A 16084-nucleotide genomic window follows, 5' to 3' on the forward strand; every position below is an offset into this window, starting at 1 on the left:
CAATATTAATACAACATAATTAAATTTCAACCCTGCATTGTTAACATCTGTGCACTCCATATAAACATTGCAAGGTGGAAGACAGAAAATAAAGGATAATCCATCCATCCATCCATCCATTTTCTTCCGCTTATCCGGGGTCGGGTCGCGGGGGCAGCAGCTTCAGAAGGGAGGCCCAGACTTCCCTCTCCCCAGCCACTTCTTCCAGCTCCTCCGGGGGAATCCCAAGGCGTTCCCAGGCCAGCCGAGAGACGTAATCCCTCCAGCGTGTCCTGGGTCTTCCCCGAGGCCTCCTCCCGGTGGGACGTGCCCGGAACACCTCACCAGGGAGGCGTCCAGGAGGCATCCTTACCAGATGCCCGAGCCACCTCAACTGGCTCCTCTCGACGTGGAGGAGCAGCGGCTCTACTCTGAGTCCCTCCCGGATGACCGAGCTTCTCACCCTATCTCTAAGGGAGAGCCCAGCCACCCTGCGGAGGAAACCCATTTCGGCCGCTTGTACCCGTGATCTCGTTCTTTCGGTTCGGTCATGACCCAAAGCTCATGACCATAGTTGAGGGTGGGAACGTAGATCGACCGGTAAATCGAGAGCTTCGCTTTTTGGCTCAGCTCTCTCTTCACCACGACGGACCGGTACAGCGCCCGCTTCACAGTAGACGCTGCCCCAATCCGCCTGTCGATCTCCCGCTCCCTTCTTCCCTCATTCGTGAACAAGATCCCCAGATACTTAAACTCCTCCACTTGAGGCAGGACGACCCCCCTGACCCGGAGAAGGCACTCTACCCTTTTCCGGCTCAAGACCATGGCCTCGGATTTGGAGGCACTGAGCCTCATCCCGGCCGCTTCACACTCGGCTGCGAACCGCTCCAGTGAGAGCTGCAGATCACGTTCCGATGAAGCCAACGGGACCACATCATCCGCAAAAAGCAGAGATGCGATCCTAAGGCCACCAAAACGGATCCCCTCAACACCTCGGCTGCGCCTAGAAATTTTGTCCATAAAAGTAATGAACAGAATCGGTGACAAAGGGCAGCCTTGGCGGAGTCCAACTCTCACCGGAAACGAGCCCGACTTACTGCCGGCAATACGGACCAGACTCTGACACCGGTCATACAGGGACCTGACAGCCCGTATCAAAGGGCCCGGTACCCCATACACCCGGAGTACCCCCCCCCATGGCCCCCCGTGGGACACGGTCGAACGCCTTCTCCAAGTCCACAAAACACATGTAGACTGGTTGGGCGAACTCCCATGCACCCTCCAGGACCCTGCTGAGGGTGTAGAGCTGGTCCAGTGTTCCACGACCAGGACGAAAACCACACTGCTCTTCCTGAATCCGAGGTTCCACTATCCGACGGACCCTCCTCTCCAGGACCCCTGAATAGACCTTACCAGGGAGGCTTAAGAGTGTGATCCCCCTGCAATTGGAGCACACCCTCCGGTGTTGTTGTTTTGTTGATAATTAAACAACAAAAACTAAAGTGAAAGCCAACTTATGATGAGGCGTGGACCTTACCCTGTGTGGCTGGCCGTCACATAGGACAAGCCAAACTTCCAACTATCCTTTCAACCTCGTGGTCTCTTTTTGTCTCGTCTTGTATGTTCATGTGTGCGTCAGGCTGAAGAAAAGGCAGATGCCCTGAATAAAGAGTTGCTGCTGACCAAACAGAAGCTGATTGAATCTGAAGATGAGAAGAGACGGCTGGAGGAAGAGTCCGCACAGGTGAGAGCAAAACTGCAAGGCCTTTTCCTCCTTGAGCTTTTGTTTGAGAAAACCTGTGAAGAGTTTAAGTGACGCTTGAAGTATTTCAGTGCTTTATGCACACATAATGCCATTTCTCTGATGAGGGAATTAAGGCGGGTTAATTGAGTTTATTTATTACAAGTTTATAACAGTCTCTAAATTGTCCTTAAGTTCAGGTGTGTGTGTGTATGTGTGTGTGTGTGTGTCTGTGTGTGTGTGTGTGTGTGTGTGTGTGTGTGTGTGTGTGTGTGTGTGTGTGTGTGTGTGTGTGTGTGTGTGTGTGCGTGCATGCTTGTTCGGTGTTATGGTCTGCCTGTTGATCAATGACTACTGGAGACATTGATCCGATCGCTATCCAGTTATAAAAATAAATCTAGTCAATTCAATACTTTACACCCATAAAAGGTTTGTGGCATTTTATCCAAATGATCAAGATCTTAAAAATAAGATGGCACCTTTTGAGTCAGAGTTTTTTATGCAAGAAGAATACATTTATATTCTATTCTGGATTTAATAAGGAGCAAAAGAAGAGAAGCTGGAAGTATAAAAACATTCTTTTCTCCTTTTAATCTTGTTAGATCATAGAAAACAAACACAACTAAATCTTCTGGCATTATCTCCCAGCGTCAAAATTAGAAGGTTAATGGTGGGAAATGTTATTTATGAATAAATTATTAAGAGAGTCGAGACTCTGCGGGTCGTAATCAGCGCTATAAATAACATCAGTTGATTTTTAAAGCGAACAGTTTATCCTTCAGTCTGAGGTTGTTCACCTCGGTTATACAAATCATTACAGTTTTCTTTTAAATTAAAACTATACTTTATATTTGTCAGTCCATTTTTCCATGTCAGCCTTTATGTATGTTATTCATCTAATCCCTGCAGAGCGTATTCAATTATTTGCCTCATTCATTATAAAAAAAGAACTTTTCCCAAGATCTGAAATTTCTACATTATTGTTCATTCTCTGTGTGTCCATCTTCACGGTTTTCTTTAAAAGTCGTCAATTCTACATAGTTACTACCACAGATGACCACTTCATATGAAAACTGTCACCGTTTGATGTATATTTTCTCTGGCTCAGTGAGGAACGGTCCGACCTGCAGCCCTCTGTGCCTGTCCTCCAAATGTCTTGTGCCATGTTGAGTCTGCAGATGTAATGCTCAGTGATTTATGTATCACAGTGAAGGTTGTGTTTAGGGCAGAGTGTTGTCACCATCCTACAATATGTCAGTACTTTTCTGCATTTTCTCTATATTTTTTGGTAAAATATGCTCTCCATGGCCTCTGAATCGTTTTTTTTTTTTTTTTGCCATCTATAGCCACCTAATTATGTCTGTTTGTGTGTTGTTGTTTTTTTGTCTCCAGCTGAAAGAAATGTGCCGAAGGGAGCTTGATAAGTCGGAGTCAGAGATAAAGAAGAACGGTTCCATTATTGGAGAATATAAACAGGTACAAGCTATTAACCTTAAGTATTTTCTGAGTACAAATGAAGGTCAGAGTATTTGTAGAAACTCCCCTTTTTTTTACATCATTACTAGAGTGTGTCTCTTGTCACAGGGGACTTGAAGAGTTATTAGGGAAGTGAAACTGTAAACCGTCGCCCTGCTTTTGCACAGGCTTCCTTGAAATGTGCTTTGAATACTTGGTGTTCATGAAATAATTTTTTATTTATGTCAGAATTCACACCAGTTCTGTTTAGTTTTGCTTTAATCAAACTTTAGTTTGATTTCTGGAAATTTGGTTCGTTTGGAGAGATGTCGAAAAATCTGATTCTACTATGTTCCTGCTTAGATTTTGTGAAGAAGGAACTTGTGCCCAATGTCTTCTTCAGAGCTTTTCCTTCAGTAGTTCTTGGTGCAGCGCCACCACAGGCAAGGAGGGGAACAAGCTTTTTTAGTTAATTCGATCAGTGCTGTGAGAAAGCAAACCGCATCAGCTGAAAATAGAACAAATGTTACAATATTGGTCCCTCAAAGTGAGTCACACTTGTTTTCAGATGTGAAAACAGCCTTAACTAAAATCATTTAAACATAGTGACAAATTATTGTCAATATATAAATGGCTTTTTATAATGGAAAACTGTACAAATAGATATAACTTTAGTGTTGTGCTCAAGATGTTTACGATAATCTTGAGCAATAAAATAAAGGATACAAAAGACAAGGAAGTCTAACTTCTTGAAAGAAGTGCATGAGGAGACTGGGAATGCATTAAAATCTTTATAAGGTACTCAGTAGGACATCCTAAAAAAGAAAGCAATTCTAGGAAGTCATATTTTTTGCAATAATCTAAAAAAAGTACAGCTCTTAAAAATGGTTTGCTTTTTTTTTTTTTTTTTAGATTTATATATTTACTCAACAAACATCCTGAAATACACCTTACCTCAACCAGCAGTAAAATCAACATCTTGGTTTATTTGCTGAAGAATTTCCATAGAGGTAATAACCCAATGTGGCCTCAGGTGGCAGTATTGCTTTCACCATTAGTTCTCAAAGGTATAATTGTGCACCGGCATGTTAAATTTCACAGCCCTTTTCAACAGGTAGCTCTTAGCTCTAACATGGGAATTCCTAATGCATACTTTTCTTTTGACTTGAGTTTTCTATCAACTCACTAATTTCAAAATAATGTTGCTGTTCTGAAAGTTCTAAGTCTGCTTAACTTCTGGTTCAAATAAGAATTTTGCAGGGCGATGTGCTTCTGTTGCCTTCGGGCGCCATATCACAAAATTTTGCAGAATTCATAGTTGAATTATTCTCAGCAAACTGTCCTGCAATATTATTTAATATAAATGGCGTCGCTTTGTCATCGTGCCAAGGAGCCAGAAAAACACATGCATTTAAATATCAAACGGCTCCAAGCTGAACTCGACGGAAGATTGACAGCGACCCAAGAGGAATAACTCGTAATGTTTACCAGCACAAAATGAAATATCTAGAGAGCAGAAGCTGCCAGCATTTGGCAGGTTTCATATAGCAATAAGTCTGTGTATGACTGCTTGGCTCTTTTTCGCCTCAGTTAAATCTGAGAAGCACAACAATAATGAGAAGAAAAGGTTTTCAACACAAAGTCCCACTTTGATTCCTGTTGCCATGTTTTTGTATTAAAACCAGACCAGCGAGTCACAATCATTAAGATTTTCTTTCATACTTCATTCAAGTGGCTTTAACAAATCCATCCAAGCTGCATTTATCATAGTTTTTATTAGTTTAAAGCATAATTTATTAGCTCTTTTAACTTTCGGGGTGCATTTCCTTTTTCCTTCAGTATAATTCAAAATATTTTTTTAAATAGGTTGTTGTTGACTTGACTTTTTTTGACCTACACTGTAAATGTATGCAAACCCTTGATCATTTTCACTTTTGTCATTTTACAACCACTGACTTCAGTTCTTTATCAGAATTTCAGGTAATGGACAAACAAAGTAGGGCAGAATTGTGAAGGGGAAGAAAAAAATATGCAGTTTGCAAAAATATTTACAAATTAAAATCTAAAATTGCGACTTTCATTTGTACTAATTACCTTTTACTCTGACGTATTAGCAAATTAAGTGTACTATTATTGTGATTTAGTCTGAGAATAGCTAGAATTGTTCTGTAAAGGCACCATCATTTTTGTTAGAAAACATTGTTGAGGAAGAAGACCAGAGAACACACCAGATAGACCACAAATAATATTGTGAAAAGGTTTTACAAAAAATGGAGCATGTTTTTTTTTTATGTTCAGCCTCCCTGAAAAAAACAATTATAAAACCACATTTTGCTGCAATAAAACAATAAAAACAATCAAATTTGGTCTGATTGGACCAGAGCACCTTCTTCTATAAGCAACCAGAGTTGGACATCTAGACTGGACTTAAACTCTCAGTAACAGACCTATAAATATTTTAAAACATGATACTTTGTGACAGCAGTCAGGTTGTGTTCATTTATCACCACTGTTGAAGTAAAAACACGCCCATATTTTTGGATATGACCGGTCCTCAGCTGAATGCAGATGTAAGCATATTTTAAGTCTCTTCTGCCTGAATTTCTCTTCAGATCCGTCACTTAATGTTCAAATATAAACTTGTCCAAATCAAGTGCTATCACCATCAGCACATGGATCTTATGCAACCGTCTATCTTTCTGGCCTACCTTGTGAAGGCACACAAAAAATAGAAGAAAGACTAATTCAGAGTCGGACCTTATTTTCACCTGAGTCTAAAAATAATGCCGGCAATCTCAGATTGACAACAGAGAGAGCAGTCACAGAAGAGACGCCGTTTGTGTGTGTGTGTGTGTGTGTGTGTGTGTGTGTGTGCGTGTGTGTGTGTGTGTGTGTGTGTGCGTGCGTGTGTGTGTGTGTGTGTGTGTGTGTGTGTGTGTGTGTGTGTGTGTGTGTGTGTGTGTGTGTGTGTGTATGAAAGCAGGCTCAGATTGGAGGCTGTGCTGAGCAGAGCCAACTGTGAAAATGGGGCCTTGTCAAAAATAGTCTGCTTTATGACAGGAAGGAAAAGGGGTTGAGAGATGGAGGAGAGAGAAAATGAAGAGAGAGCAGAAGGAGAGAGAGAAGGAAGACAGCAGGCTTCAGTCTGCCGGGATTGACAAGTTGAGGAATGTCCTAAAATAACCTGCATTGTTTTCCAACCCAGATAACTCAAATTATTCTTCAAATAGTACTTTCCTTGTTCGCTGCCTGTAGATGCCAGGTTTTTTTTTTTTTTTTTTTTTTTTGTAGGATTGGAGCCAAAACAGCTTTGTGTGCTAATTGGCCCTCCAGCACAAGAGGACTGAAAAAAAAAGTCTCGTATTGGTGGAGCTAAAAACAGCATCAAGTGGTTCATTGTAAGCTCTTATATGGGAGAGGAGTCAGGGAGTCCAGGTACTGCTGTATGTGCCCAGGATTCTGTTAACATTACATTTAATTTCATTCTCATAGTTTTTAAAAGAGGACACAGCCTTGTCTGAAGGATGGTTACATTTTCTGATCAGGTATTTTATCTGCTGGTAGTTATAACCTTTATGTGTAACATCAATCATAAGATAAGCAGGGTTTTGTACACAGTTTTTAAAAGTCTAGAAGTGTTTTACAGTTCTTGACAGAGAGAGAAAAGATAAACAATGAGAGAATACCATGCTTAAAATTAAAATATTTGTATTTCCAGTATATATTCCCTTTACTTTCTAAAAGCTTAATCTATTTGTGCATCTATTCATCCATTCACCTGTGCATTCATTCATTCATCCATCCATTCTTTCACCTTTCCTTTCATTTTGTCCCTCCATCCTTCCTACCTATGGAAAAACATTACATTTTGACAGAAAAAACTGTAACTCAACCTACAGCTAGCTAGCGTGTTCTCCCACTATCTGTACTATAAAGCTATACATGCTTCATAGATGCTTAACTTCATGAAAAGGAGCTTCATGTGTGAGATCAATTATATGGAAGAGAGCAAGGTGAAAAGTAAACAAAGTTCCTCAAAGAAGAATAAGTTTAGCTGCACATATAAGACGAGCAAAACAAATCTAATGTTGGTGTGACGCAGCTGCGGAACAAAATATATCCATCACATGATAAAAATAAAGCATACTACCCTGTTCATCCAGAATTTTAATGAGTGAAATAATCCTGGACAGCTTGGTCGCAGATGGTACAGCCACCACAGTCCGTGCCTTTAGACTGACAAGTACCCCGTTCCACACCGGCTTTAATCCCATCAGAGCACATTGTTCTCCTCGACATGTCCCTCTCTGCCCATCCACTAATTATAGAAAACATCTAAAGCACCAAAAAAAACAGCTTTGAACAGGAGCGGTATGGGGAAAACAAAGGAAAGTACGACGCAAGCCTGATCTCCTCATCCAGGGATGAAAAAACCCAAAGATAAAATGATCCGGATTTGAGCTGAAGGGAGGATAACCGTTCAAATGATGAGGAGCGATTGAAAGCAGGTTAGAGAGATTGAGGACCTGCAAAAAGTGCAGAAATCTGGAATATGGAGAGACTAATAAAAAGTCTCAGGCGTAAAGTGCAACCTGCTAACTCACAGGTCAACATGCTGCAAATCAGACTTGCTGGTAAACCGGAATCTGTTGACCTAATAAAGTTACCTGAACCTCAAAGGAGAGACTTCATAGGCTATATAGCTAAGAGACAAACAGAGATAAATATAAAAAAAAAAGACAAACACAAGATGGTACTCAAAGAAATAATCTGCAAGTCATCATCTGGAAATTTTGTTTAGTAACAAATCGGCACATAAGAAACACAAAACTCACCTCACTGTAACTGGAATCTACGGTTTGCTACTTCTTAGCCTGGTGGGATAACTGCGTTGTATGCGTACTCCATCCATCCATCCATTTTCTTTCACCCTTGTCCCTCAGTGGGGTCGGGAAGGTTGCTGGTGCCTATCTCCAGCTAACGTTTCAGGCGAGAGGCGGGGTCACCCTGGACAGGTCGCCAGTCTGTCACAGGGCAACACAGAGACACACAGGACACACAACCATGCACCCACACACACACACCTAGGGGCAATTTAGACAGACCAATTAATGTGACAGACATTATTTTTGGACTGTGGGAGGAAACTGGAGTACCCGGAGAAAACCCATGCATGCACAGGGAGAACATGCAAACTCCATGCAGAAAGACCGGGGCCGGGAATCGAACCCAGAACCTTCTTGCTGCAAGGCAACAGCTCTACCAACTGCGCCACTGTGCAGCCCTGTATGCGTACTTATTCACTCTAATTTTTAGTTGAACTACTGTACATTATATGCCATTATTTGTAATAAAATAATACATTTGGCTCTTTAGCTCTTGGTAACTAACTCTACAGTACAGTGTAGAGTTGTTGTTTATTTAAAATGTCAGTTGTTGTTTTTTTCCGCTATATTTTGTGGCCCAGTGACTATTATAGTAACCAGGCAAAGAAACGATTTGTGAAACATGCAGATGATATAGTTGTTTTAAACTTTTATTGGCACAGGAATTTTGAAGGTACAACACTCCCTTGCAGTATCAGTGGAAAAGGATAGCACGCTGAGGTAGTTCTTGATAATATTCTGTCGTTGCTACAACAAAAAGGTCCGCCGTCGTAATACATCACCTTAGTTTGGACAGATCTTTCAGCTCTGTGCCTGGTTTTGCAGGAAGCGGTGGTCCGCTAAAGATAAGACATGAGAAATTCGACTAACTTATTCAGACAGCAGAAACAGCTTGACCAGAACAAACACTGTCGGTTTAACTGAGCTGTTTGTGTTTCCTATAGATCTGCTCTCAGCTCAGCGAACGGCTGGAGAAACAACAGACGGCCACTCGAGGAGAACTGGAGAAAATCAGAGTGAGTTTTATATGTATATATTTATATATAAAAAAAAACAAAACATTGAGCACATGCTTGGTTGGTCTTCTTCTGCATTAAGAGTTTTTCTTAAATATACATAAGTGGTCTTAAGCAGCTGCTCTTAAGACCACTGTTGGACTTTGACGCTGTTTTCTTTTACTGATGTTCAGTGTGGTTTTTCTACCAGGCCTTTTCCAACATAATTCCGATTGGTGAGTCTTTCAAGGGTAAACCTCCGTTGTGTCTAAATGTAACAAAAATATCCACTAAAAGAATACTTTCACGTCGTAAACAAAATAAAAGTATTATGGTCAGGCGTCCAACACGGTTCAGAAAATTGTGGAATTGGGTTTTTTTTTCCAAAAAGTATGAAAAATATTTGTATTTCCAGATTGTATCTCCTACCTTATCGTCTTGGATCGGATCTTTCTTTCTCTCCTTCCTCTTGTTCTTCATTCTCTCCCCCCTCTTTTATGTCCTTCCATCTTAGTGCATCGTTTGTGCCTCCCTTTTCTTCACCCATTGTTTCTTCATTTTGTCCTTTCTCATTACTCATGTCTTCCACCCCTCTTTCCTTCCTTTCTTCGTGTTCCTCCTTCCTAACTTATTTACTTCCTTCTTTCATTTCTTAATTCTGTCCTCCCCTCCTTCCTTGCATATGTCCTGCCTCTGTTCCTTTCCTCTTTCCCTCGTCTTTCTTTATTGCCTTTATTATGTTCTACTTGAGCGCTTTATTCCTTTCTTTATCATGTATTGCCTTCCTTTCTTTCCTTGTTTGTTTCTACATTGTGCCCTTTCCTCCCTTGTTAGAAAAACTTGGGTGATTCCCAAAAGCTATTTGCCTAAAACTGAGCAAAAAGTAGATCGTCAGCTAAAAGGATGACTCATCCCTCAGCTCCTTTTCCAGGTCTTTACTGTTTTTTTCCCAAGATATAACACCCAGATAACATTCATCTACTTTAGATCAGATATAATTTAGTTTTATATCCATTGCGTCTTTATTTTTCCTGTAGTTGAAATCTCTTTTCCTTCAGTTTTTTAAGAACACACTGTGCAAAGATCTGCCAACTTTCAGACTAATTCCTCTCCCTTTATATGCCTGTCATTTTTTCATTGATGGAACAAAAGAAATTTGTACAAATGGTGTCTTTGAAACTGATTGCTAATCACCAAGTGCCTAAACATACAATTTGAAGTTGCGTCTGTGCCAGGTTGTCTGCTTTGTGTGGATTTACGACAAAAACACACCACATTGAATAACTGCTGTGGCGGTACAAGACTGTAGGTTTGAGTTTTCGCATAATTAGTCCACAAGATGAGAATACATTTCTGTTGCTTCTTTCTGAATGATCAGATTAACTACAGACCACCAACAATGGACAGCTATGTTGAAATGTGTGCTTACTGGGTGCAACTCTACTGATGATTCCTGACACAGTTAAGACCCAGAGAACACAGAAGTTTATTGAGCTCAGTGCGTAAGTCGCCTTAGAGATCCGGAAGCCTTTTAAGTATTTACACAGTCAGATGTTTGCCTCAGAAAATATTTCTGAATTCAGGAGCAGGCCTGCCGGAGTTTATTTGGCTCCCTCACCCCCTGAAAGAGTGACAGTATCAAGCTCCTTCGTCTGAGTAAACCCGAAGAAGCTGAAAGGGGACACAACCGTTTTTCTCTTTCACTCTTGACTTGGCAGGTATGCGGGGATGTGTGCTGCCATCGCTTTGTGTTCCCTGGCGGTGAAATCAAAGCTTTTTCGGAAAGAATGTGGAATTTGGCCAAGCAGCCGTAGCCAGACACCTGACTTCCAGCACTTGCACACACGGCTCTCTGACTTTTAGCTCAAACCGTCACTGGGAGGACGGCCATATTGGCAGAAAGCTCTGCGAAGGCTGCCTGACATCTCCTGAAAAAAGTTTATATCACCAAGGACAACGTGGTTTTTTTTTTCATCCTTTAATTTTGTTTTTTTCATTTGTATACGTCCTAACCTGTCACTTTATTAGGTACACCTACGGTTTGCATCCATAAGTGCATAGAATCAAAAAAGTCCTGCAAACATTTGTCAGACATCTTTTGGACACAAACTTGTTATTTTTGTCAGTCGCCCACATGGAGGACTGAGCTTTAGTGACATTGTGCATTATTAAACTGGAAGAAGACACAAGAAGAGTCTGTGTGAATTTTATCCTGGATTTGTTTTTATTGCAAAGACTGGGTTAAAGGGACTTAAAATTGTGATTACGATAAAAGTGATAAGGTGCAAATTTCAGAATTTATCACGACGATAAATCAAAACTCTTACAAGAAAATGTTCACAATTCACAATAAATGATACGATGACTGGCCTCTCTTAGTGTGAAGTCTCTTAAGTGCCTCTTTTTCTGATTACGATGCTCAGGTAATCAGATGCTTTGCGTTTGTCTAATTCACAGTTTGTGCTAATAAGCAATTGAACAGGTATGCCTGGTTTCTACTGATGCAACAAATACATAAAATCCCAATTAGGGAGCTTTGGAAGCTGGAAAAACCTAGAAAATCACACAGTATAAATTAGGTATTATTTTGCTGTATTTTGTCAAAACCCATCTGTCCATTTCTCTCTGCGTCTGATCATCCATTTGACTATCATCCGTCATTTTCCAACCCTCCATCTGCCAATCCTTCCTTTTGTTCATCTGTTTATTCTGACAAACTGAATCTACCACAAATGCATAATTAAATATTTTGCAATTTTTAAAACGGTATTCTACGCTAACGATACTTTAATACTAAAAGTTAGTAGACAAATGACAAATCTTGTGATTTGAGCTTTATAACTGGATTTAAATTTCAGTTTTAAGCGATTTAGTTCAGTTAATAATATATAAGTGTACATTAATGAGAATTTGTAATAAGACCCCTAACAAAGCTTGCCACTGATACTAGAGGAGCAATCCCAGCCTAACGCTCCGCTGCTTCATTAGGGCTTATCTATAATTACTCTGCATTTTAATCATATCAAACCAAGTTTAAAGCTGCAATGTTGAAATGAAATTCTCATTTCTGAAGGACTCACTTAGCTCAGAGACGCAAATGTTGTGGCACACACTTAATGTTGAGCTCTGCATTTGAATGTAAACACAGAAATTGAAAATAGCCAGAGTTATTTCCACCCTCTTGACAGTTTTATTTTATTTCTCTCTGACCTCTAAAATGCTCCACCACCCCCCCACCACGCAGTCCAAGGTTGAAGGCTGCGAGAAGTGCAGCAGTCTTTTCAACAAAGAGGGTCGTGTGCGGGCTGCGGTAACCACGGCGCCCGGCGACGGGACGGAGGAGACCGACGAGGAGAAGGAGGGTCTGAAGAACCAGCTGAGGGAGATGGAGCTGGAGCTGGCCCAGACCAAGCTGCAGCTGGTGGAGGCCGAGTGTAAAATCCAGGTACGGCAGCACACACAGCGTGGGCCCAACTATAACTGGCTGTACACATGTGGTCACAGAGCAATAAAAAAAAACGACTTACCGGTGGTATTTGTGCTATTTTCTTACACCGTCTCCAAACAAGTTTGGTTGCCCCAGCTCAAATTAAATCTCCAGCTCTGAATCCCACCAGCACGACTCCTCTAATTGCCACTGAAGCCAGTATTTAAACAGATGTGTCACAGTTTGGATGACAGTCGTCTTTCCTGGCAGCAAGACGCGTTTTGATAGCTTTTAATAAGACGTTCAGGATGATTCTATTAGGAGGTTACAGCTGGCTTTGACATGTGGATGGTGCTTAATTACCTCTTATATCAGGGTTGTTACTGCATATTCATTTCCTTATATCTGAGCTACCTGCCTTTATCTGCCTCTGTGTGTCAACCGCGTAGCAATCAGTTAAAAGGCCACGATCCCGTTCTGTGTGCCTTTATCAGCCCGGCGCAGGAGAAGGTTGTTAAATCAAGGAGGAGAGCTTTCTATTAAACAGATACGATTAAAGGAAGAAGAAAATGTGGATCTGATTTAAGGAAATGAAGACAATAATGTGATCGCCAGCATCTGACGGAGCTTTAGAGGCTGAAAAATGGTTAGAGCGTGAAGTTTTATACATGAATCAGCGTCAAATTATTAGTTTGACCCTTCTTGGTTTTAGGGCACAATCAGTTTAACTTTCAGTCGATCCGTTTGAAACTTTGGGTTTTAAAAGATGTTAGGTCTGAAGAAGAAGACAAGAAGCTCATCACTGTAAAAGGGAAGGTTTTTCAGTATTTGATGGGATCTTATGTGGAAGATTGACAGAAAGTAGTACAAAACCATAAGGAGGAATGAAAATGATGCACGGTTTTCTTTTTTCTTTTTCTTTTTTAACAAATAAAAATCTTTAAGTTGTGGCTGGAGGTTGTATTGTCTGAACGGTGTATCATCATATAAGCTTTTCATAACAGTCAATATTTATAATTATTGATTTTTTTTAAAATATCTGTGAAACTAGTGTCGTGACAGTTTTATCCACTCTTTTCACTCCACGAGCTGTCGTTTATTTTTAAGCAGCTATGAGGCAAAACCTTTAATTGCTAACGCACAAGTTACTCAACTGACTAGGTAACCACAAGTTATCCCCCCTGTCCCCCAAAAGAGAAATTGTTGCTAGGTAACCAAAGAGTGAGACAACTTGAGCAGCTAAAATCTTTACTCTGCCTACATCCCCCAGAATGCTGTGGGGGAATTCTGGAAATCTTGGAGAGCTTTTCTCAGTCAGAAAAACATTCTTACAAACTCTTAACTGAACACATTTTGCATGTCTGCGTTGCATAAATAGAGATGACAGCTGCACTATTTAGCCATCTGTGATTTTTATGCCATAGCAGGTTAGATCCAAATACTTTACACCCCACTTATCATTTCAAGGCAAATGCAAACCCAGGACTGTCACATCTGGTCTCTATAACTGCAATCATTTTTTCGATGGTTTACCAAAAAATCTCCTATAAACTTCAATCTGTCCATAATTCTGCTGCCAATATCCTTTGTTGAACCTTCCAAGCCAAGCTTAAAAATAAAATGTAGTTTTAATGTAAACGCCAAGCTCCTACTGTCAATATTAAAGAATTATTTACTCAAAACAAGTTCCTGTTTCTTGCTGAAAAGTTACTTGCTGGTTAGTTTTGTCTTATTTCAAGGATACTAACATGTTTCCTAGACCAAAAATACTTTGTTAGAGTTTGTGTTTTCACTGTGCCGTTTTAGCAAAGAAGCCCTTTGTTACGTCATGTATCCTTTTCCTTTCCGAACAGGACCTGGAGCACCATCTGGGTCTGGCTCTCAACGAGGTTCAGGCGGCCAAAAAGACCTGGTTCAACCGAACACTCAGCTCCATCAAGACGGTCACCGGCACCCAGGGCAAAGAGACCACTTAACCCAACAACCTGCCATCCGTCCCGTTTTAACAAGACCGCGTCTGGAGCTCGGTGCGACTCGTCCCGCTACCTTCAGCCCCCCCCTCCAGCCCCCAAGAACGTAACGCACACGGCCATATAACGTTAACATTAACCGTTAAAAAAAGCTGAGGATCTCCTCTGTGACTGACTGTGTTACTTGTTTCCTCATATCAATGATGTTCTTTTTATTTCCTGAAGTAACTCTCCCAATCGAAACCTTTTAACATCCATGCGAGCAGTGCAGCGATAACCGTCCCCTCCCTCCCCCCTCCCTGACAGAGACCACGCACTTCCACCAGTCACAGGAGGAGAGATGCTTCATTGAGGATCGTCTGCGTACTGCTGAAATGAAAAACTCCACAGTGGGGGAAGCAATGACATCAGGACTGTATCTTTGCGCTCCCTTTCTTCTAAACTACTGGCACAAAAACAAGTCCCTGTATATTTTCCTCTTTTGTTTGGGTTTGTTTTAGGTACGAGCGCTAATAGACGCCTTTCCAGGACTGAGCTTTTTCTCATTTTTGTTGAACAGTTCTTTTTGTTGGCGTATTTGCTAATGTAGCGTCTGACTGTAATGTGTATTTGTTTATATGACTGTGAGACTGGGGAGAAAAAAAGGTTTGAAAGCATGAATAATTAGCGCGCGTGTGTGTGTGTGAACTGTTTGAGTGTTTGTGGAAGGACAGCGGAAAGAAAAGCACTAAAGTTATGAGTGTGTGCATGCGTGTCAGGTTGTCTCGTGTCCTTTCATGTTCAAATGTGTACAGAAAAACTGGTGAAGAGAAGTTTGCTGACAAGGCCTTGATCTGAAGGTTGATAACAGAAGTGGGTATAAATATGTAATTTATGGAAACTAAATGGAGTTGTTGTGAGAAGCGACTGCAGCTTGAATCTCCACGAATTAAATTACACACTTACGGTTTGTTTGGTTTGGATCTTCCACTATGAAGAAACCTTGGGGAAAAAAAAAACAAAAGCTCAAAATCAAACAAATAATTAATTTTAATACTCAAATGGTTTACTGAGTAATTAAAATTCCAGTAGTCAGAGTGGACAAATTTAAAATTCCTATGGCCTTTGAACTCACCATTAATCCCATTTCAACCTGTCCAACATGGAATGATCAGAGGTTTTTGGTCTTGTTAAATGCTTTACATAGAAGTTAACAGAATGTTACATTTGCTGATTGTAGACATTCATTTTTTAACAGATTTTGGGTTTTTAATGATGCATTAGAACCAAGTTTTTTTTTGGTGAGCTAATAACTTTAAAACAAGAAGTGGGTGCACAGTTTTGCAATAAATGTGGAGTTTATCTCATCCACACAAGATCAAAATTATACATGCATGCTTAAATACGTACATATATAAACCCCCAATAATAGCTTTAATGTCCCAACACGTTTTTATATCAACCAATAAAGTCTTTGGCATAATTCTGAGCATTTTGCAACTCTTCTTGGCAAAGTTGATCTAGTTTATTAAATTGGTGGGTTTTTCACCTACAATTTTGGGAAGCAGCCCTACTTTTTCCACTTCACAAGTTGTAGAAGAGATTTGGCATTAATGCTGCCACTACCATGTTTGACATTTAATGGAGAGTTC

The 16084-nt window shown here is 40.7% G+C and overlaps 1 protein-coding gene across 2 annotated transcripts in view; it reads left to right on the forward strand.

Annotated features, from left to right (window-relative positions):
- The window catches only part of rabgap1 (RAB GTPase activating protein 1), a 75259-nt gene extending 59803 nt beyond the window's left edge, over nucleotides 1-15456 (forward strand). For both annotated transcript variants that reach the window (XM_008424026.3, XM_008424027.3), the window contains 5 exons: nucleotides 1619-1723; nucleotides 3113-3196; nucleotides 9006-9077; nucleotides 12301-12501; nucleotides 14337-15456. In XM_008424026.3, coding sequence (XP_008422248.1) covers nucleotides 1619-1723; nucleotides 3113-3196; nucleotides 9006-9077; nucleotides 12301-12501; nucleotides 14337-14459 — 585 coding nt within the window. In that variant the 3' untranslated portion in view covers nucleotides 14460-15456. The remainder of the gene's footprint in view (nucleotides 1-1618; nucleotides 1724-3112; nucleotides 3197-9005; nucleotides 9078-12300; nucleotides 12502-14336) is intronic.
- The last annotated feature ends 628 nt before the right edge of the window (nucleotides 15457-16084 follow it).

Source organism: Poecilia reticulata, chromosome 12 (assembly GCF_904066995.2).
Source record: "Poecilia reticulata chromosome 12, P_reticulata-male-v2, whole genome shotgun sequence".
Taxonomy (NCBI): Eukaryota; Metazoa; Chordata; class Actinopteri; order Cyprinodontiformes; family Poeciliidae; genus Poecilia; species Poecilia reticulata.